Source organism: Sturnira hondurensis, unplaced genomic scaffold, assembly GCF_014824575.4.
Source record: "Sturnira hondurensis isolate 20B ecotype Veracruz unplaced genomic scaffold, ASM1482457v3 Scaffold0021143, whole genome shotgun sequence".
NCBI classification, from domain to species: domain Eukaryota; kingdom Metazoa; phylum Chordata; class Mammalia; order Chiroptera; family Phyllostomidae; genus Sturnira; species Sturnira hondurensis.
Genome location: NW_028093774.1, coordinates 18,215,405 through 18,236,970, shown reverse-complemented (window position 1 = coordinate 18,236,970; position 21,566 = coordinate 18,215,405). Strand labels below are relative to the sequence as shown.

At 51.3% G+C, this 21,566-nt stretch overlaps 1 protein-coding gene across 3 annotated transcripts in view; it reads left to right on the top strand.

The window, feature by feature from the left end:
* Positions 1 to 17,513, top strand: part of ADCK1 (aarF domain containing kinase 1) — a 118,701-nt gene extending 101,188 nt beyond the window's left edge. For all 3 annotated transcript variants that reach the window (XM_037031500.1, XM_037031498.1, XM_037031499.1), the window contains 4 exons: positions 7,397 to 7,546; positions 9,025 to 9,222; positions 14,289 to 14,482; positions 15,737 to 17,513. In XM_037031500.1, coding sequence (XP_036887395.1) covers positions 7,397 to 7,546; positions 9,025 to 9,222; positions 14,289 to 14,482; positions 15,737 to 15,908 — 714 coding nt within the window. In that variant the 3' untranslated portion in view covers positions 15,909 to 17,513. The remainder of the gene's footprint in view (positions 1 to 7,396; positions 7,547 to 9,024; positions 9,223 to 14,288; positions 14,483 to 15,736) is intronic.
* Positions 17,514 to 21,566: the final 4,053 nt, after the last annotated feature.

Here is a 21,566-nt window from a genome sequence, read left to right as displayed (position 1 = left end):
GCTCATTCCCTGGAGTGAGGCCACCTGGGTTCGGATCCTGGTCTTCCGAACTGCTGGCCAGGGGACCAAGCTTCTCCCCCTCTTGGAGTCTTGCTTCCTTTCCCTGTCTACTGCAGAGGGTGGCTGGGAGTCCCTGCACGGTGCCTGGACTGTGCCTGGCACGGAATGGTAGCTTTCCCCGTTCTAAGATGGTGTCACTTCCTGCCTTTATGCAGATACTGCCGTCACCAAGGCAAGGGAAAGCCTTAGGGGATTGAGGAGACAGTTTCCAGAGAAGACATACTGATGGCGAAACAGGCACATGAAGAGGTTCTCAATGTCACTAATCAAGGAAATGAAAATCAAAACCACAACGAGAGATCACCACATACCTGTTAGAATGGCTGTTATGGAAACACGAGATAACAAGCGTTGGAGAGGATGCGGAGAAAAGGGAGCCCTTGAGCACTGTTTGGTGGGAATGTGAGTTGGTGTAACCGCTATGGAAAACAGTGCTGAAAATACCATGTGATCCAACAGTCGTACTTCTGGGTATATAGGAGCCCTGTCCAGAAAGTAACCAGCCATGTACTATGAAAAATAGAGACATTTATTAAAGATGATACAAGAAACACTGTACACAGGGCAAGGATGCCTCAGTCTCCTTCAAAGTAGACACCTTGGGACCTCACACAGTTCTCCCAATTGCTGTCAGCTGCCCTGTCACGTTTTCCTGAATCTCAGTGACAGTCTGAAATCTCTCCCTTTTCGAATGTGATTTTCATTTTGGGAAAATCCAGAAGTTGCAGGGGGCCAAATCTGGGCGGTAGGGTGGCTGAGTCCCCCGGGTGACTTGATGTTTTGCTAAAAATCTGCATGAGACGTGATGCACAAGGGGGCATGTTGTCGTGTTGAAGCTGCCAGTCACCAGTCGCCCACAGTCGTGGCCTTCTGAGTCATCTGAGTAGTTTCCACAGAGGCATGTTCAAGCTTCATGCAAAATTTGATGGAGATTCATTGCTGTACTCACTCAGTCACTTGGAATGTAATAGCCACACAGTACACATGCTCACTCTATCACCCACACTGACTAGAACAGTGAAGTCATCGTTGTTCACACATGGACATTCTAGTCTACTCTCCTTGGCTGCCAGGTTACATTGATAACATGCAAACTATTTTTGTTAGATTGATAATGGCTGGACTTTTTCCAGACAGACCTGGTATATCCAAAGGAAATGAAATCAGTATCTTGCAGAACNTACCTGTTAGAATGGCTGTTATGGAAACACGAGATAACAAGCGTTGGAGAGGATGCGGAGAAAAGGGAGCCCTTGAGCACTGTTTGGTGGGAATGTGAGTTGGTGTAACCGCTATGGAAAACAGTGCTGAAAATACCATGTGATCCAACAGTCGTACTTCTGGGTATATAGGAGCCCTGTCCAGAAAGTAACCAGCCATGTACTATGAAAAATAGAGACATTTATTAAAGATGATACAAGAAACACTGTACACAGGGCAAGGATGCCTCAGTCTCCTTCAAAGTAGACACCTTGGGACCTCACACAGTTCTCCCAATTGCTGTCAGCTGCCCTGTCATGTTTTCCTGAATCTCAGTGAGAGTCTGAAATCTCTCCCTTTTCGAATGTGATTTTCATTTTGGGAAAATCCAGAAGTTGCAGGGGGCCAAATCTGGGCGGTGGGGTGGCTGAGTCCCCCGGGTGACTTGATGTTTTGCTAAAAATCTGCATGAGACGTGATGCACAAGGGGGCATTTTGTCGTGTTGAAGCCGCCAGTCACCAGTCGCCCACAGTCGTGGCCTTCCGAATCACCTGAGTAGTTTCCACAGAGGCATGTTCAAGCTTCATGCAAAATTTGATGGAGATTCATTGCTGTACTCACTCAATCACTTGGAATGTAATAGCCACACAGTACACATGCTCACTCTATCACCCACACTGACTAGAACAGTGAAGTCATCGTTGTTCACACATGGACATTCTAGTCCACTCTCCTTGGCTGCCAGGTTACATTGATAACATGCAAACTATTCTTGTTAGATTGATAATGGCTGGACTTTTTCCAGACAGACCTGGTATATCCAAAGGAAATGAAATCAATATCTTGCAGAACTACCTGCACCCCCATGTTCATTGCAGCATTAATTTTAATTGTTTGTTTGTTTTGGTTGTCAAATGACTTTAATTGAAATATTTTCCTTTGTAGTTCTTAACTAGTTGGGCATTTCACTGCACCACCGCTAATGTCATCTCTGATGTCATTAGGGTGGTGGCCATCAACATTGCAGCCCACAGACCAGGCATCCCCCAGGATTTCTTTAGGGTTCCAGAGAGTTCTCTAGCTGAAGATCGGTGCTACCTATGTCAGAAAATGTTGACAGTCTCCTCAAATGTGATATTTCCACTGTGGGTAGCGGTTGTTTTACTTTTCTTCTTTCTGTCTCTTCACAGTTCTTTGAGGGCTTTGATGATCAGGGCAGGGGCGGAAGGTACGCCTCAGTCTTGGCTGTCTGTCCTGAAGGGTCCGTTTCACTGTAATCCCATGACTCTTCCAGTCATCGGTTGCTTTGGTGATGTCATTGCCAACTATTTTTGGAGAGAGGCCCAGGGGACCAATCTTGGGGGCCAGGGCAGGCATGGCACCAACTTCCCCACTGGTGCACCTTAGGTGTACAACTTTGATCTCTTTGGGGTCAAGCTTTGGCAGAATGGTGGATGCGGCTCGTGTCGGATGAACCTGGATTTGGGACAACCAAAGAAAATTGCACCTAAGCCTCATTCAAGCCGGAAGCCAAAAGGTCAATTGTTTGTTCTTCATCATGAGGCATAGCTGAAGTATTACAGAAGGGGTAGCAGAGAGGGTTGTGTGCCCAGTGATGGCCTTAGATGTCTCCTGGGACCCTTGATGTCTTTGCGAGTTGGAGGGAACTAGCTACCTTTTTCTGGGCAAATTGGCTCCCAGAGACTGTTTAGTACAATTCTGACAAATGCAAAGAATTGTACTAAAATTCTTTTGTACCCAAAATTTAGAAATAAAGCCAGGAGTATGCAGTGTGTTTGTAAAGTCATTTTGGAGTATTGTTCAACCAGCTCCCCTGAGGATTTTTTTAGTATTTAGGGGAATGTACTTTTGTTGGACTTTGCTGTTGAAAAATTAATTAAGGGCTCAGATTGAAGTCATATGTCAACCTGTAGATCTTATCCAGTAGAGATGCAAGTAATTTCTGCCCTATAAGGTTATGATAACCCTCTAAGGTTATGATTTCCTTATTGCCTCGAAGGACAATAACCAGTTTTGTATCTAATTCGGGAATCTTGGGCTTTTATTCCTGTTTAAATGTCCATAAATACCCAGTCCCTCAAAATTCTCTTTGAGCTACTCTACCTTCATGTTTGGTCCTTTACTGATGAGCTAAATAAATTTTTTAAAGCTTTTTTAAAAATTTGAAAAAAAATTATTTAATCTTTAGAGGGGAAGGGAAGGAGAGAAGGAGAGAAATATCAATGTATGGTTGCCTCTTGTGAGTCCCCTACTGGGAACTGGCCTGCAACCCAGGCATGTGCCCTGACTGGGAATCGAACTGCGATCGTGTTGTTTGCAAGCCCGTGCCCAATCCACTGAGCTACACCAGCCAGGGCAAATTTTTAAAGCTTTTAAAAAATTGTTGTTCAATTACAGTTGTCCCCATTTCCCCTCCGTTATTCTCCCCTGTCCTACACACCGCCGCCTCCCACATTTCAATCCCCCCCTTCCTCCTTGTCTTTGTCCCTGGGTCCTTTATACATGTGCCTTGACGCCCCTTACCTTCTTTCCCCTGTTTTCCCTCACCCACTCCCTTCTGGTCACTGCAGCTTGTCCTTTATTTCCATGTCTCTGGTTCTAACACATGTTCATTCTGTCTTTATATGAGGGTCATGCTTTTAACTTTTTGAAAATTACACTTTGAAGGTGATAACAGGTATATTTTTTCCAAGTTTAAAATAATTAGCTATCCTGTTACAAACACACACATTTGTGGTGTGGTACGTAAAGGTGCCTTCCCATGTGTGATCACATTTTGATTTTGAATCATGGGGTTTCCCTCGGATGAAGAAGAGCAGATAGGGTCAGTACCACTTAGCAGCTGAGGGAACTTAGACCTGGATTGACAAGGGAGGGGACTTGTCCCCCAGCTCACCCAGACCCTAAGTGGCAATACCAAGATGGCTCCAGAGTGAAGCTGGGTGCATAGACTAGTTCTCCTTCCTGTCTTTGCCTAGCATACCTGCTATCCTGGTGAAGTCTGGTGAAAATCAACATCAAGAGCAGCCCCTAGGTGGAAAGACATGCAGGTCGGGGCAGACAGATGGGGTGTTGAAGGGCCACTGTGCGTGCTTTGCTCATGTGTGTGCACGAGCTGCAGTGGGCCGTACTTGCTCCTCCTCCAGCAGCAGCAGCTCGCTCTCAGGGGCAAGAACTCCCCCATCCCGAGTCCCCAGACCCCCTGGGGCCATCTTTCAATGTGGTAATAGGGGGCCCAAGGCGATCAAGCAATATTTCAGGAAGCTTAAGGGCGATCGTACATCTCCCCATGACAGGTCTGCCCAGACTAAATGAAATGTCATTTCTCTGCTTTTGGCTGGAATTCCGTCGGCACAGTCTGGCTGCGCTGCTTATCTTGGGCTGATCAGGAGTCCTGATGGACCTTATATGCATCCTTGACAAATAAAAATGAATGATTACTTAATAAACGCAATTGGTTTGGTGAACACAGCCTTTCAGAGCATGGCTGCATGGAGCTCCAAAGTGCCTAACAAAAGGGATTCCCAGAGGCACAGAGGTAGGGACTTGCCGGCTCTCTCAGGACCTGCTCTGGCTGGAGCCCCTTTCCCAGGTTACAGGAGACGGTGGCTCTGGAACCCGTAACAGGCCAGCCTGAGTCTGAGAACTTGACTCGGTTCAGAGTCCTGCTCCCAATGCCAACAGATGCTGAGCACTGGGTATTCATTTCACCTGAGGAAAATGTCAGGAGCCAGGGAGCTGGTGTGGCGGCTGGGCTTCAGACAACCTCTTTGACCCCAGTTTCTTCATCTCTTAAAAAGGCTCAATGAAACCTGGTGGGCTGCCCTCCCAGGAGTGTTGTAAGGGATCAGGAGTAATAGGAGCACCGATGGGAGGTCACTAGGTTCTGAGCACCATGATGTTCTCTTGCCCCTACAGTAGCCCTTGTGAGTGGCACTGCTATTATTTCCATTTTACTGAAGCTGAGAGCATGAGCAACTTGCTTAAAGTCACAAAGTTCAGTTGAGTGCAGAAGTCAGTGGGAACCAGTGCAGACTGATGGTTACTAGGAAGCTGTGGGGTCACACCTGGTTTGAATCCTGGCTCTACCCCTTTCTAGCCAGGTAGCTCCGGGGAAGTTAAACCTCGATGTGTCTCAGTTCCTCATCTGCAGAGTGGGGTAATAATGGTGCCTACTTATAAGGATGATATCTGTTGCTATTAAAGTGGGGCTATTCTTCATTGATTTGGGGCCCAATTATAACCGGTTGGGATTCAGGGGAAATTGATGGGGTAGGATGAGCATCAGAGGCAGGAACCATAGCATCTTAAAAAAAAAAAGAACCCCAAGCCCTGGCTGGTGTAGCTCAGTGGATTGAGCACGGGCCTGTGAACCAGAGGATTGCGGTTCGATTCCCAGTCAGGGCACATGCCTGAGTTGCAGGCCGGTTCCCTGCAGGGCAACTCCCAGCAGGGGACGCACGAAAGGCAACCATACATTGATGTTTCTCTCCCTCTCTCCTTCCCCTCTAAAGATAAGTAAATAAATAAAATCTTAAAAAAAAAGAGCCCCACAAAACACATAGACACAAAGATCTCATTTATGTTGAAGGCAGAGTCCTATACCCATGTGTGGCCTACTGCAGGCTAGTGGATGCGTAATAAAGCCAGCCCATGGTATGTGAATTATACCTCAGTGAAGCTGTTTAATGAAATACAGCCAGGCCCTGCCACCTTTGGAGCTTATGGTAGTGGGCCAAATGGTCAGTAATCATATCACGACATAAATAGTGTGCTTGTGCCATGAAAATAAAGTATGACATTCTGTGAGAGTATATGGTAGGAGGACCTCATCTAGTCTGGAAGGTCAGGGAAGGATTCCCTAGGGAGGTGACGCTGAGCTGGGGTGGGAGGAGAGGAGTGAGCCAGGTGAGTGGGAGATGGGAAGAACGATCCTGGCAGAGGCAGTATCACATGCAAAGGCCCTGAGGTAGGAAGGCATGGGGATCATTGGAGAAGAGAAAGAAGACAAATGTGGCTGGAGTGTCATTGTGCAAGATGAGATCAGGGAGGGAGGCTGGACTTGGTGCCAGAGATTGTGGGCCAAGGAAAGCACTTGAGTCTTTAGCTTTAGACACCAATCTTGTGTTCCCCACCCAATGAGCCCAGCTCCCCTCCGCCGCTGGCTGGGGCATGTTTGTGAGTGACCACTGGGTCCAGCTGAGGCTGAGAGAAATGCCAAGGGCAGTGTGTCCTGGGGCATTCACTTTCTGGGTTGAGCATCTCTTTGTCCCGTGGAAACCCATTGGCAGACCATCTGTGGGCCCAGGTCTGGCTCTATTCAGCAGTTGCTCCCTAGCTGGGAAGAGGCTTTTAGCTTCAATAAAAAGGGAGTAGAGATAAGAAGACCGCCTCGGCAGGGATAGCCGCAGTGACAGGATGATTTAAATGGCCTCTCCAGTGTCATTTCTTCTGTGCGGACTTCATAAATCAGATCAGCACTGGGCTCTGATCCGAGCGGTGTAGGGAAAGGGGACTGCTGGGAGAGAGGGGAGGGGCTTGTGACTCCAGACCCTCCTGGGACTGGCCTGGAGTGGGCGGGGTCACCTGTTTCTGGTCCTCAGCTCCCTTGCCTTACTCTTTGGAGGAAGAGCAAGTGGACTGACTCCTCCAACCCAAATTCCAGCACACATTCAACTTTGGGGAAAAAAATGAAAAGGGACTGATAAGAGAAATGGAGAAGAGAAAAATCAGGGCAGAGTGGAGGGGCGGGTGTGGGAGGTGGGTGTTGCAGCCACCAAAAAAACCAGAAGCAGTGGTTCTTCTACTTTGGCATGTATTAAAATCACCATGGGAACTTACAATACTGATGCCTGGGTACCGCCCACAGCATTTCTGGGTTCTAGGTGATTCTGATGTGCAGCTGAAGTTAAAGGGAACTGGATGAGAATGCAGCTTCTAGTTTAAACTCAAGAACACCATGGTCTCAAGCCTTCACTTTCACCATGGCTGCTCAGACCCACTTGGCCCCTCTGGCCTTCCTCTTGACAGTGACCAGATCGAGGGACTAGAGTAGACGTCTCTGAGACAGGTGTTCATGCAGATCAGCCCCCACTCACCTCCCTTCTCTTCCAGATCTCACGCCACCTGGGCAAGATGTATAGTGAGATGATCTTTGTCAACGGCTTCGTGCACTGCGACCCCCACCCGGGCAATGTGCTGGTGCGGAAGCAGCCACGCACGGGAAAGGCAGAGATTATCCTGTTGGACCATGGGCTCTACCAGGTAGGAGAGGCCTTTCCCACCCAGCCAGCCCGAGGGCCCAGTCCTGCCCAGCTTGGAGCCCACTGGTCTCCCCTGTGGTCTACAGAAACAGGAGGCAGATGGCCAAGGGGTCTGGAGAGGCCCTGTCCTGGCTCCAGAGCTGCTACTTTGTGCAAGTCACAGTCATGCACTCTCTGAGCCTCAGCCTCCTGCAGGGAAAGGTGAGGCTGGTCATGCTTCCTGTGTGGGCTGCTGTAAGGACCACGTGGGCTGTGCCTGGACGCGTGAAAGTGCTTGGTTCACTGTAAAAGAGCCTTGTTTTCCTGGGGAGCCCAGGCCAGCCCAGACCCTGGGCACCAGCTGTCCCTTGGTGAGCTGGGACCTGATAAGGCGGTCCCACCAGCCCCAGTGAGGAGGTGGGGAGTAGCAGGAAAGGGGGCTGGGAACCGATTGGGGCTCTGTCCTCTGGAGTGCAGAGTTGGTTCAGATGTGCCGCAGCTTCCACCTAGAAAGTGGGGAGTTACTGCCAGTCCTGGGACCCAGGGTCTGGTTTGATTCCAGGAGGCAGGTGGTCCTTGGGGAGGTTTCCCCTGTGGTCTCTTGCTCCTTCTCTGAGGGTCCTAATTCCACATCCCCAAATCTGGGCTGCCTTTCAAAGGCTCGTTGATGTTGGATACATGAGTTTAAGATAGGCCAGCTGCTGTCACACGGAGAGCCCAAACAAATGATGGCCCAGACACAGCAGATGTCTAACACTCGCTGCCGTGCCAGTCCTGGCAGGGGAAGGAGACCAAAGCCTGGTCTGACTGAGGCTCCACCTCCCAGGCCTTCCTTGGCCAAAGGGATCAGGCCTCCGAGGAGCATCCATGAGCCAGGTCTGGAAGTGGAGCTTCTGCCACATTCTCTCCATCCGAGCTCCTGCTGAAGACCATGTCTAACTAGGGGGCACACTTGGTAATTTCTGCCACTTAGGACCAAGGCTGGACAAATAGTAGCTTTGAACTTGGACCTTCAAGGATGGCTGAACTTTGNGCTGCTGTCACACGGAGAGCCCAAACAAATGATGGCCCAGACACAGCAGATGTCTAACACTCGCTGCCGTGCCAGTCCTGGCAGGGGAAGGAGACCAAAGCCTGGTCTGACTGAGGCTCCGCCTCCCAGGCCTTCCTTGGCCAAAGGGATCAGGCCTCCGAGGAGCATCCATGAGCCAGGTCTGGAAGTGGAGCTTCTGCCACATTCTCTCCATCCGAGCTCCCGCTGAAGACCACGTCTAACTAGGGGGGACACTTGGTAATTTCTGCCACTTAGGACCAAGGCTGGCCAAATAGTAGCTTTGAACTTGGACCTTCAAGGATGGCTGAACTTTGAGAGGGAAGCAGACACTGTGCAGGAGCCACAGTCTTCATCCATCCCCTTCACAGTGGTCGTCCAGCCAGGGACTAGGTCTTGGATAGGGAGAGGAGGCTCAGGTGTGGTGACGGCTGCCCCCCGCGCTGCAGGTGCTCACGGAAGAGTTCCGCCTGGATTACTGTCACCTCTGGCAGTCGCTGATCTGGACTGACATGAGGAGGGTGAAGAAGTACAGCCAGCGCCTGGGAGCTGGCGATCTCTACCCCTTGTTCGCCTGTATGCTGACTGCCCGCTCGTGGAACTCGGTCAACAGGGGCATCAGCCAAGCTCCAGTAACTGCCACTGAGGTAGGCGGCCCCTCTCGGCCCTGCCCTCCCCTGAAGAGAAGGGGCAGGACCAGGGATGGCCTTTGGACCTTTTCCTACCCAGGGTCTGAGGTTCTGCCTGGTGGGAGTTGTGGGCAGAATGAGAGCTACACCGGATGAGAAGGAGAGAGGGGGGGAGAAACAGTGTCCCTGGACAGAAGGAGGGACAGGGAGCAATGTCCCATTCCTGCCCCTCTTATCAACCTGGAGTACAAACAGGTCACATTAACAATGTGATCAGACTTCTGAGGCTTGCCGTGCAACCTGCTCACACAAGATTTCAGGCTTCCACAAAGCTCTCTCCTGGGCCTCTGGGAGTCCCCAGAGACTGTCTCATACATACGCCTCGAGCCACTTCTGCTCTCTCCTCCTGGGGACTGTCTCTGTTGTGTGGTTCCTCTGGGGCACCCCACTGGGGAGCATGCCTCAGTTCTCATGCGCTGTCTCTTGTCCCTTTGCTCTATGGAGTCTCTAGTGAAACTAAAAGAAGGCTTTTTGGCCTTTCTCGGTAGTTCATTTCTTCATCGGAACTAGACGGTAGTTCTGTGGTGTCTGGGCTGAGACCCATCCAAGGGACATCTCCCTGTACTCATTTTCACCTCTGCCCCACCACAGGGACTCCTGCATTCTTCCTGGCTCAGAGCTCCCTCCCTCCCTGGCTTCTCAGTCCACCATGGAATGGACTTCTGCCTTCTCAGCCTGACAGTTTGCCAGGCTGAGGCAGACTTGCTGGTGTCCATGGGGGGATGGGCTCAGGTGAACCACAAGGGACAGGGTCCTGCTTGTGCAGTTGGGAACACCTGGGTTCTAGTTCCAACACCTGATCTTCCTGGTGGCATGACCTTGGCTAGTTCTTGTCACCTCTTTGAGCCTCGGGGGGGCGGGGGGCGGTTCCCTGTAGCTGCCTTGTAGCAAGTGGCTTTAGTAATGGCCAGATCCAGAGTGTCAAAAATGTCACTAAAGAGGCCATCTGTCGTCATCTCTTGGTTCTGCATTCCTCCAAGTTTCCATCATTCTCCAGCAAGCTTGGTGGCAAAGATGACCACCAACTTCCCCAGGGCCACACAGCTTTAGAGCTTGTCCGCTTGGAAGAAGACAGACAGCCTTCCTCCTCTGCTAAATAGGGATGGAAATTTCTGCTTTACTGATGATGCATGGGAAGTACCCTCCACAGCTCCTGAGGCTCATTCATAGAGCAAACATTTATTTTCACTGGACCCTGGATTAGGTGCCAAGGACCCCGTGGTAAGCGGACAGTCCTTCTTTGTAATTTGCACTGTGGTTGAGGGAGACAGACAGTAAACCTGCAAACAAACAGGTAAATGAAATAATTGCAGGGTGTACGTATCAGGAGGAAACAAGCTTGTGTTGGGGGTGCCATAAACTGAGTGCTCAAAGGAGAGAGCTCCGAGGAGTTGACATTTAAACTGAGGCCTGGAGGACAAGAAAGGCACCAGCCATGGGCAGAGCTGGGAGGAAGCATCCCAGGTGGAGAGCTCACAGTGTGCCAAGGCCTGGGGGAGGGAGAGCTTGCTGAGGGCCAGAGTGTTTGGAGGCGGGTGGTGGAATGAGAAGAATTGAGCACCAAGCAGAGAGAGCATCACTCTGGGCATATAAGCCATGGAAAGAAGTTTGGATTAATTCTAAGGACTAAGTGAAGCCTTCGATGGGCTTTAAGTAGGAGAAGGACATGCTCAGACTGGCTATTTTAAGCATCTCTTTGGAGTGGGGCAAGATGAGCAGTGGGGTGATTAGCGAGGAGGCTGGGGCAGAGCTCCACGTGGAGAGGTGCTGGGGGCTCAGACTATGCTAATGGCAACAGAGGTGGAGAGAAGCAAGTGGACTTACATTTGAGAGGCTTTTCCATTGGCTTGGATGTGGAAAGCTGTCACGTCCCAGCTCTTTGGGGTGAATCACAGGACCGGGGAGGGTGGTGCTGCTCCCTGGCATAGGGAAGACTTTGAGAAGGCTGTATTTGGGGTTGGGGGTGTCAGTAGTTCTCCTGGGCATTCAGACAGAGGTGTCATGGGCCGTTAAGCCTGGAGCTCAAAGAGGAGGTCAAGCTTGAGAGAAATTTGGGAGTCCTTATCAGACAGGTGGTATTTAAACCCACAGGAGTGCACAAGGTCACCTGGCCCAAGTGGGTACTCAATAGATGATATCTGATCTTATTAACTACGTTTGAATTTTATTTTTGCATTTTTATTCATTGATAAAGACCCAGCATGAATGCTACTATAGTCGTCTGCTTGGGTTGCCATAACAGAATGCCTCCAGCTGGTGTCTTAACAACAGAACTGTGTTCTCTCGTGGCTCTGGAGCTCAAGTGCATATCAAGGTATCACCAGGGCTGGCTTCTGGAGGGAGCTCTCTCCCTGGCTTGCAGATGGCCGCCTCCTCGTTGTGTCCTCACATGGCCTGCCTTCTGTGTGTGCGCACTCCTGGCATCTCTTCCTCTTCTCGTAGGGACATCAGTCCTATTGAATTTGGTGCCCCTCCCCTTTATGAATTCACTTAACTTTAATTATCTCCTTCAAGGCCCTGCTCCTAAGTAATCACACTGGGGTTAGAACTTAGGGATTTTGTGGGGGCACAATTCAGTCCAGAGCACCAGCCTCTCCTCATACCTCTGCCAAAAGTGATCCCTCAATACTTGTGTCGCACGTGTGCAAGCACCTTATGCTCCGTCTCCTGTACTTACATGAACTCTCTGACTCATCGATGAGGACCTGAACCGTGGGCATTCTGTCTGGTCCATCTTTTATAAGGTCTCTGCCGTTCTGGGGCCAGGTCCAGCAGAGAGGCGTTTGTGTAGGTTCTGGAGACATAGATGACATTCGCTCGCTTTGGACGAAAACCCAGGTAGAGACTAAACTTAGCTACTCTTGGCGAGCCCAGTCTCTGAGATGTAAGGGCCCACTTTCCTGAGTCCTAGTCTAACTTAGAATTCAGGGACCCTGCAACGTTGTATCAAGGAGGAGGTTTCCCAATTAAAAGTGGTTTCAACAATTAGGAACCTGTGCTCTCCGTGTAAGAAGCCTGGAGGTGGGTGGGCTCAGGTTGACTGTCTTGGGGCTCTGGGCCAACTCCTCTATGCTTGTCTTGGTCTCCTGTCATGACCCCAAGATGACTCGCTGGGTCCAAGCTTTACCTCTTTATTCTGTGGGGACCAGAGGTGGGAATGAGGACTCTTCTCATATATTGTTTCTCAAGAACAAAAAAACCCTTCTTAGAAGCCCCCCCAAAAGATTCCTCCTTGTGTCTTATTGGCCAGAATTATGTCACATGTTCATGCATAAACCAATCACTTGGCAGGGGCATTAAGTTCAGAGCCGGTATTGTGTGAGATCAGTCAGTGACCTGGGACTAGGGAGGGGCTCTGTGTCCCTGAAGAGCGTAGCTCCAGGAGGCCAAAAGAACAAAAAGGGGGTTCTCTTTACAAAGGAGAATGGGGGAAGGCTGTTGGATAGGCACCCAATGGGGTCTACTGCCAACACTCACCATCCTGACTTACCCGGATATGTCCAGTCTTGAAGGCCAGTATGGGTGGGCGTGGGTGCTTTCCATTTGGCCAGAGATGGGCTGTTGCCAGGCCAGTCCCTGCCTTGCTAAAAGGGGTCCCTGTGGTGAGCGGGGCTTTGATGAGGGCTTAGCCCTCTGGCGGGCGACCTACAGCTGTGGTGGGAGGTGGTGAGCAGGCAGACGGCCTCTGGGCATCTGGCTTTGTGCTGAGATGTCCCAGTCTGATGGCTCCTGCCCGAGGGGCGTTTCAAGTTCCACAGCCGCGCAGCTATCAGTGGTGCACACGCGTCTCTGAAAGGGCAGTGAGTTCTGCTGCTACGGAACACCGCCAGGCGGTGCAGCCTTTGGCAGCACTGGGGCGCCCCTTGTGACTCCAGTTGGCATGGAGCACCACCCCATGCCTTATCTCTGATAGCCCTCTTGGTGTTGCTGGGAGGTGAACACAGAGGCACCGCCAGTGCCAGTTTGTAGTGGAGGACACCGGCTCAGAGAAGATGGAAGGACTTGCCCAGGCTCACATAGCCCACTGGGGGCAGGGTAGCCTGGTGGTGAGGCTGTGGACTTGGGAGCGAGACTTCCTGAGCTGGGATCCTGACGCACCACTCACCAGCTGTGGATGTCGGACAAGTTACTTTAGCTCTCAGTGTCTCAGTTTCCCCTCTGAAAGCAGGTAACATACTTGCTTGGTCAGGGTTGCTGTGAGGATTCAATGAGTTAACACACCCAAGCATTTTCAAGCTGCCTGGCCTGCTTGGTGAATGTGCAGTATGTGTTGGCTGTTGTCAACTGTCATCTTCATTGTTTCTTTGGACACTCAGAGGAACCAGAGCCTCACTGCTGTGCTCAGGATTCTAGTAGGGGGCAGTCACCTGCCCAGAGCCATGGAGAGCTCAGGGATGGTGGGAAGCCAGAGCCCAGCATGGGACAAGGGCTAGCTAGCCCTGAATGCTGTTCTGGGCATCAGGGCCTTGGGTACAGATAGGCTGAGACGGGCTCTGAGGGGAGCACAGCAACAGGCAGGGCTGTGTGGGTGGCAGGGGCTCTGGGGGTGGTGCCGACTGAGGCAGGGTATGGGCAGGACTTCGGAGCTCGGATGGGGTCAGGAGCTCAGATCTGTGAACTGCAGTAGCCTGGGCTCGGCTGAAGGGATGGGGGACGTGACTCGGCCAATGCTGGCTTCCAGGGCTCCTTCCGAGGCTGACCTGAAATTGGTGGCCAGTGAAGAAGCCCTAAAGAGGAACTCAGGGGTGGGCACCTGGGCTGAGAGGCTCCAGCCCCATCACGTGGTTGGTGGAAAGGCAGATTTCCTGCTGCAGTTGGTACTGGTTTGGGGGCCTGGAGGATGGGTCAGGTCTCCTGGTGCTAAGCTTCTCTTTCAGGAGGGCTTCTAGTAGCACCATGGCAGCTGTGCCAGAAGCTCCCTCCTGGAGCGTCCTCGCAGCCCCTCGGGTGACAGGCTCGGGTGGCTGCCCTCCTGGGCTCCATTTCCCGCACCAACTGTTTCTGTCTCCCCGTGGCTGCTTTAGGACTCCGAGATCCGCAACAACGCGGCCAACTACCTGCCCCAGATCAGCCAGCTCCTCGGCCACGTGCCGCGCCAGATGCTGCTCATCTTCAAGACCAACGACCTGCTGCGCGGCATCGAGGCCGCCCTGGGCACCCGCGCCAGCGCCAGCTCCTTCCTCAACATGTCACGTTGCTGCATCAGAGCGCTGGCCACGTGAGTGTGGGCTCCGGCTCCTCTGCCCCTCCGGCTCCTAGGCTTGCCCCAGGAGACCTGCTCCCCTCCACGTTCTCCCACTGGTCCCCAGGGCCCTGCCCCAGTGTCCCAATCTCCAGATCTCCCTGCAGGAATTTAGGGGCACAGCGCTGCTTCAGCACACTGGCTGGTGCCTCAGGGCAGTGCTCTGGGTGGTCCAGAAAGCCACCTGCCCTTGAAAATGGTGGGTTCTAGGTCCTTACCCTCTCGGTCAAACTTTTCAGGTGGTTCTTACCCTCAGTAAAGTTTGAAATGTTTTCTGAAAGTCTCAGTCTCACCGAAGTGTCCCCTGGGCTTGGGATCAGGATGGCCTGATGCATATTCCACCTCTGCCTGGTCCCGGGACCTGTCTCCCCAGGATCGGCCAGGCAGCCAGCAGCCAGGCAGCGAGGCAGGGATGTCACTGTTCTTTCCCCTACAGGTGTGGCTGTGACACAGGAAAGGGTGGCAGCTGACTCTGGGTTCTCTCAGGATCTTGGGTCGTTGCAGATGCCTCACCACCCCTGTGGCCAAATGCTCTTCCCAGAGAGGGGAGGCCTCGACCGGGGTCATGTCCCAGCCCATGTGTCCCATGCAGGGAACGGGCCATTTTTGCCAACTACTTGGTGAAGGGAGAGTTGACCACCTGTATCACGTACCCACTATCAAATATCAAATTGGGTTGGAGAAAGGTAGACTGTGCACAGAAAGGGCTGAACATGTTCTGTCTTCCTCGGAGGGTCCCGGAAACGAAGTTGTGAATAGGTTACATCATAAACACCAGTTTTCGCTGTGTCCTTTTGCTGGTGCAGAGAGGCTGGCTGAGCTGGGCTGCGTCCGTAAGGGCCTCGGCCTCCTAGGACCACCTGCCCGGATTTCCAGCTGACTTTTACCTTCAGAAAGTGTGGGAAAGCTTTTATATTTGAGTTGGGAGGTTCTGGTTTGATAAATACTAACTATACTCTTGGGAAAATAGAGAGTTTGAAATATTGTACCCAGTGGGTCCGCTAGGCCTTTGATGCCCTGTGCTTCCTTACCCCGCTTGTCTGGACAACTGGGAAGGCCGAGTCCCTCTGGTCCCTGATGGGCAGTGGTATGATCACATGACTGGGATTCGTGCATTGGAGCGGGGGGCTGGGGAGCTGAAAGCCACTCTCTTCCATTTTTCTAAATGATCCCCAGTGTTTCTTGCCTCTTTATCTCTGGTTCTCGCCTTTCTTCTTGCCCCTCCTGCAGGCACAACAAGAAGACCGCCTGTTCGTTCTTCAGAAGGACCCAGATCTCTTTCATGGAGGCCTTCGGCTTGTGGCAGATCGACCTTCATGAACTCATTCTGCGGGTGAAGGCCTTAAGGCTGACCAGCTGGGTCGTGGCCCTGCTTTGCTGGCTGTTGCCTGCTCCGCACTGAGTGGACCTTCTGCCCCCTTCCCTTTGTCGGTGGGCTCTGTGGTGGCAAGGGGTCTTTTCACTCATTCTTCAGGCACGTCTCTACCAGTTGCCCTGTTTCTGCCATGTGGTGGCCTGGAGCCCGTGGTCACGGCCCAGGGCACCGCCCTGCTCTGCCTCTGGAATTCCTGCCCCACACTGCAGCCCCTGTCTCTGGGCCCACACACTGCACCACACTGTAGGTTTCTGTCCTTATCGGGGGCGATGGCACACAGTCTGCTTTCCCACTCCCCAAGGGTGCCTTTGGGTTAGATGTCCCCTCACTTCCGCTAGTCCCTCCCGTGTCAGGATGGACCATGAGTCCCACCGAGGGCACATTTAACTTGCAGGAAGTTTGATTTTGTCAGAGGGTGGCGTGGTCTCTGATCTTGCTGGAGGTCCGGGTCCCTCTCCTTGCCCCGCCACTCCCCAGAGGTGTCTGTTGCCCCTTAGCGAGTGTCTGCTGCAGCTGTGAGTTCACTGCTGTCGTGGGGACCCCTTTGGGGTCTTGTGTGCTGTGTTCAGTGAGACCCCCTCAGGGTTGGCGAACAGCTCTCGGTTGGTGGGATTTTTATTCTAGGCTGCGTGTGAATCCACTTTGGCTGTCGGGTAGGAGTAGCCCTGGACACCACGTGCCCTTGTGTTCTGCTTGGCTTTTTGCCTCTGTGTTTCTCCCGCCTGCCACTGTAGGGCCACTTCCAGCTTCTGGTAGGTTTCTCTCATCTTCTAAGACAGACCTTGGTTGCAGTTGTTCAGAAGCCCAAGGCCAGAACTCAGGGCTCAATTGAAACCTCAGATTTTGGTTCCCCTGGGTTCTCACCTAATTCCCAGGAACCTAGCACCTGCCTTGTCCTATTAGTTGCTTCCTGACTTAGCCCTTTGGTTCATCATCTGATGGCCTCAGTGCTGGAGACTATAGACTGAATCTCATGTACTGTGGCTAGGGGTCCACTCTGAAACCTCCTCGTCAACTGTCCAGACTCTGTGCTTTGCCTTATTGCCTGCTGCCAGCCTGCCCCCTCCCAGCACGATCTTCTGCACCTGTTTCTGGGACATCCCAGGCTCTGGCTGTAGCTCCTGGTCCTGCATGGTCTCCAGGGGCTGCCGGGTTGGAGTCCCCTGACTTCCGTTAACCCTTCCTCTGTTAACTGGTAGGAAGTCCGAGTTTGTTGAAGGGGAGTGTGGTGTCCGGGTTTGTTGGAGAACAGGTCCCCTCTCCTTGCTGGTCACTAGGTTCAAGGGGTGTCCTAGCTCTCACTGAGCACACTTGCTCTCAGACAGTGATTATATTTGAGTCTCTCTGATCCTACTCTACCCAATTCATGGGGTGAAAACCCCCCAAATTTGAGCTTAATTTCTGTTCTCATTAATCCTAATACAATGAGCAGATTTTCCACTGACCAGAGGCAATTTGCAACCCCTTTATTTACTGAAAGAATTAACTGTTCTTAGTGACCATTTGGATGTGTCTAAGCACCTGAGAATAATTTGTAAGATCTGTTATTAATCATGAGGATGCATACTGTATGTTATATTTTATGGTGTCTTTTGTAGTTACTGAAGTAAATATATATGTCCTTTTCTTCAAGGTAATGGTTACTTGCTTTTCACTTTTGGTTTAGTGGTTGGCTTCCTGCCGGCCTGGGATGCGAAAGGTCAGCGTGCTGCCAGTGGGCCCAAGCACCCAGAACGGGGTGTCCAGGGCGTGGAGAGGGGCTGAGAGAGGGTGGGTGCAGGTACTTTGAAAGTAGAGGAGTAGGCTGTTGACTGTTGAGTGCCTCCCCCAGGTGAGAGAACATGAGTCACCTCGGGGAACTCAGGTGTGAACCAAGGGGCACAACGTGAATATCAAAGAAACTCCTTTTGCTGGGAAATTCCAGGGAGTCAGAGGTTTCCTCCCAGGAGCCAGGGGCAAAGACCAGACAAATTCTTTGTCAGATGGAAATCACTCTGGTGTCTTTTCATCCTGTGCCCTTGGCCTCAAGTGCGTCTTTACTGTCCAACTGCTGGCCCCTGCCTTCTGCTCGGCCTGCGTGGAGCCGTCTCTGGAGCCCAGAGCTGCAGGAAGCTGTCTCTCCGGCTGTCTGCTCTGCGGTTCACAGAGCTCATGTGGGCTTCTGCGTGGGACCTTGGTCCCGCTTCCTCCTCTGTCCTGTGGGACTTGCCGTGAATTCATTTGGGTCTGGAGCTTTGCAGCAAAGTTCTGTGACTTGTTTCTCCCAGCACTGACAGGGTGTCAGGAGGGTGCTGCAAACTTACTTTGAAGAGTGTTTTCTCTTTTAGCACTTGGATACTTAGTCACTTTAGATGTTGGCTTCTTTCTCTGGGGCAACATGGCTCTGTCCCTTCTGCTCCTCAGGTGGAGGAGAGAGGTGTTCCAACTCTGTGGCCCATTGGGTGGAGCACCTTCAGATATGTTGCCAGCCAACAGTAAGTGCAAATGTCCTGGCTTGTAGTAAGTGCTCAATAAACATGCAGATATTTAGGATCTTGGAAGACTTTATTTGCACGAATGTGGACATCTCTGTGTTAAAGAAGCTACCTAGGTCGCTCATCTTCCATGAGGAATGCTGCCTTGTTTGGTTGCCAGGTTCATTTCCTCAGAGCTGGAGCATCAGAGGTGGCGCTTTCAGCCTGACAGGCTCCCTAGGGTCCTCCTGCCACAGCTGCGGGGCTTTGAGAATGCAAGTGTCTAATGCCATCTCAGAAAATGGAAGTGGCTCCGACAGGCCCCGGAGCAGGTCCTCAGGGGCAGGACCAGTGGAGAGGTGTGGAGTGACCTTCAGTGCTAGCAAGTGGGAGGTGGTACGTGGAGCCACGCAGAGTGACACTTGAGTCTTAAGTGGTCTTAAGGGTGCAGCCACCAGGAGCTGGGGTCTAAGTTGGGAACTGGTCAGTGGGCAGTTCTTCACGGAACCAGTCAAGCCCCAGCGAGGGGCGTGTTCCTTGCAGCCTGGCCTGTTGGAGTGGTGATGTTTGCTGAGCTGGGAGTCGGGGGGGGGGGGTGGTGGCGTGTAGGGGGCGGGGGGCCTATATTTAACCAGAAGCCTGGAATGCCAGAGGTGACCAGGTGCTACTGCTACAGAGAGCGGGCCACAGGGGAACTGTGGAAGGCTCACTCCCCTGATCCTTCTTTCTGCAAACATTTTGGTAAGAGCCCGTTCATTCAAAAAGGCTCTGCTCTTACCTCCTTTCCTTCCACCCTGCCCCCACCCCAGCCTTCCGGTTATGAAGCTGCATGGACTAGCTTGGCTTTGTCTTCTTTTCTGAAGGAAGGATGAGGTCAGCCCTCAGCAGAGTAAACATTAAACCTTAGGCTGGGCTGCAATGTACATTTCCCCGTGCGGAGCGCCTCCTGGCCTGGTTTCCCTGGAGCCCGCCTCAGCTCCTGCCAGCAGCTCACCTCCCTCCAGGCCAGGTCACCATGCTCTGCTCCCAGGCAGCCCTGCCCAGGGCACAAAACACTCTTTCTGCTTAGTTCTGCCTCTGGCTTAATAGTGGCAGAGCTCCTGTGATGTTTTCCTCCTATGTTTTCCTTTCCCAGGTGTGAGAGGAAGGCCAGGCTGGTGAAGTGGTGCAGTGATGGGTTATCAAGCCCCTGACTGCTGCCATTTCAGCTCCCGTTTTCTCATCTCTCCCTGCACTTTCGTTCTAGGGCAGTGCCTCTCAGACTCATGTGTGAAGGACGAAGCTGGGCTCCCATTAAAGCACAGATTCTGATTTAGCAGGTCTGGGTGGGGCTGAATGTCTGCGTTTCAAACGAGCTCCTGGGGACGCTGATGCTGCCCGTCAGAGGACCACACTTGGACTTGCAAGGACCTAGATCAGTGGTCCCAGGACTGGCAGCATCAGCGTAACCTGGGAGGGTGTCAGAGATGCAGATTCTTAGACCCTGTGCCGGGCGTCCTGAATGGAAACTCGGGTGGGCCCAGCAATATATCAATAAACCCTCCAGGGGATACAGATGCACACACGGTCGGAAACTCTGGTCTATGGGTCCTAACCCTGCTGGCACACGGGGATCACCAGGAGAGCTGCTAATGCCCAAGATTCTGATTTATGGTTCTTCTCCCCCATCGGTGGTTTCGCTTTCCACAGTTTCAGTTACACGTGAGCAGTCTTGGTCTGAAAATATTAAATGGAAAATTCCAAAAATTAACACTTTATAAGTTTTTAAATGTGTGCCATTCTGAAATCTTGTGTCGTCCTGCTCTGTCCTGCTAGGATGTGAATCACCTCTTTTCCAGCTGCCCGTGCTCTATCTGCTGCCTGCCCTTAGTCACTTAGTAGTCTTTTTGGTTATCAGAGAGAGAGAGAGAGGAAGAAGGGGGTAGAGAAGGGCAGGCCACATTCACGTAACTTTAATTACAGCATATTGTTATAATTGTTCTATTTTATTATTGTTAATCTCTTACTGTGCTTAATTTGTAAATTAGTTTTCTCATGGGTATGTATGTATAGGAAGAAACATTGTATATGTAGAGATCAATACTATTTGCTGTTTCATGAATCCACTGTGTGTCTTGGAATGTAAGGGAGAACTACAGTTGTAATTGGTTTAAATAAGGGCCAGGACTTTTAAAAAATGAATTGATTCCCATCAAGGATACTGTATTACATTCAGTTGTCATGTCTGCTTGGTCTCCTCTGGTCTGTGACAATTCCTCAGACTACTCTTGTTTTTCATGACCTTGAAAGATCATGACCTTGAAAGACCACGACCTTTGGAAAAGTATTGGTGAGGTATTTTGTAGAACATCTGTCATTTTTGGTTTGTCTGATGTTTTTTTTCTGGTCAGACTGAGGCTATGCGTTTGGGGGAGAACACCCCAGAGGTGAAGCACCCCTCATTTCATGTCATATTTGGGATATGGATTCCAAGTACGGGCTTTCCTTTATTCAGGCTGGGCTCCCCAGGCTGGTGCATTAGGGACAGAGGGGTTCTTGCTCTTTCCTGCTTTCTTACAATTGCTACGACTGTGTGTAGTTGGTGATGGTGGGGGTCTCCTGCCCTGGTTTTTTTGGAGCTTGCCCCTTTTTGTGCCAAATGTAAGCATACACATATTGGAGCATCTGCAAATGCTGAAGCAGGGAGTATAGGGTAGTATTTAAGCGTCTGGGCTCTAGAGTTGGCTTTAGTTCAAATCCTCATGGGCAAGTAACCCAACCTCTCTGGGCCTCAATTCCTCAATTTGAAAAGTGGGGATAATGATAATTACTTCATAGCGTCCTTGGGAGGATTAAGTTAGATAATGTATGTAATGTACTTATAAAAATACTTGGAGAAGAGAAACCATGGTAAGCGCTCAGTAAATGATTGATTTTTTTCATTAGCCCTCATAGCAGACACTATCCCCCAAACCCCTTAACTCTTACCTGCCCTCTATCTGAGAGGCTGAAAAAGTAGGATCTTGCTTTCCCAGACTCCCTTGCAGCTAGGGGTGGCATATGGAATATGAGAAGTGAAGGGGAATCATATGGAAGACTTCTGGAAATTTTTTTCTTTAGAAATTTGTCAATGTGGCCCCTTTTTCCTTCCAGCAGGGGAGGCAGGTATATGGTTTTGGATGTGTAAAAGTATAGCAACCCCTTTGTGATTTTAAGGCAGTAAGCACAACATGATTTTTTTGGGGGGCATCTA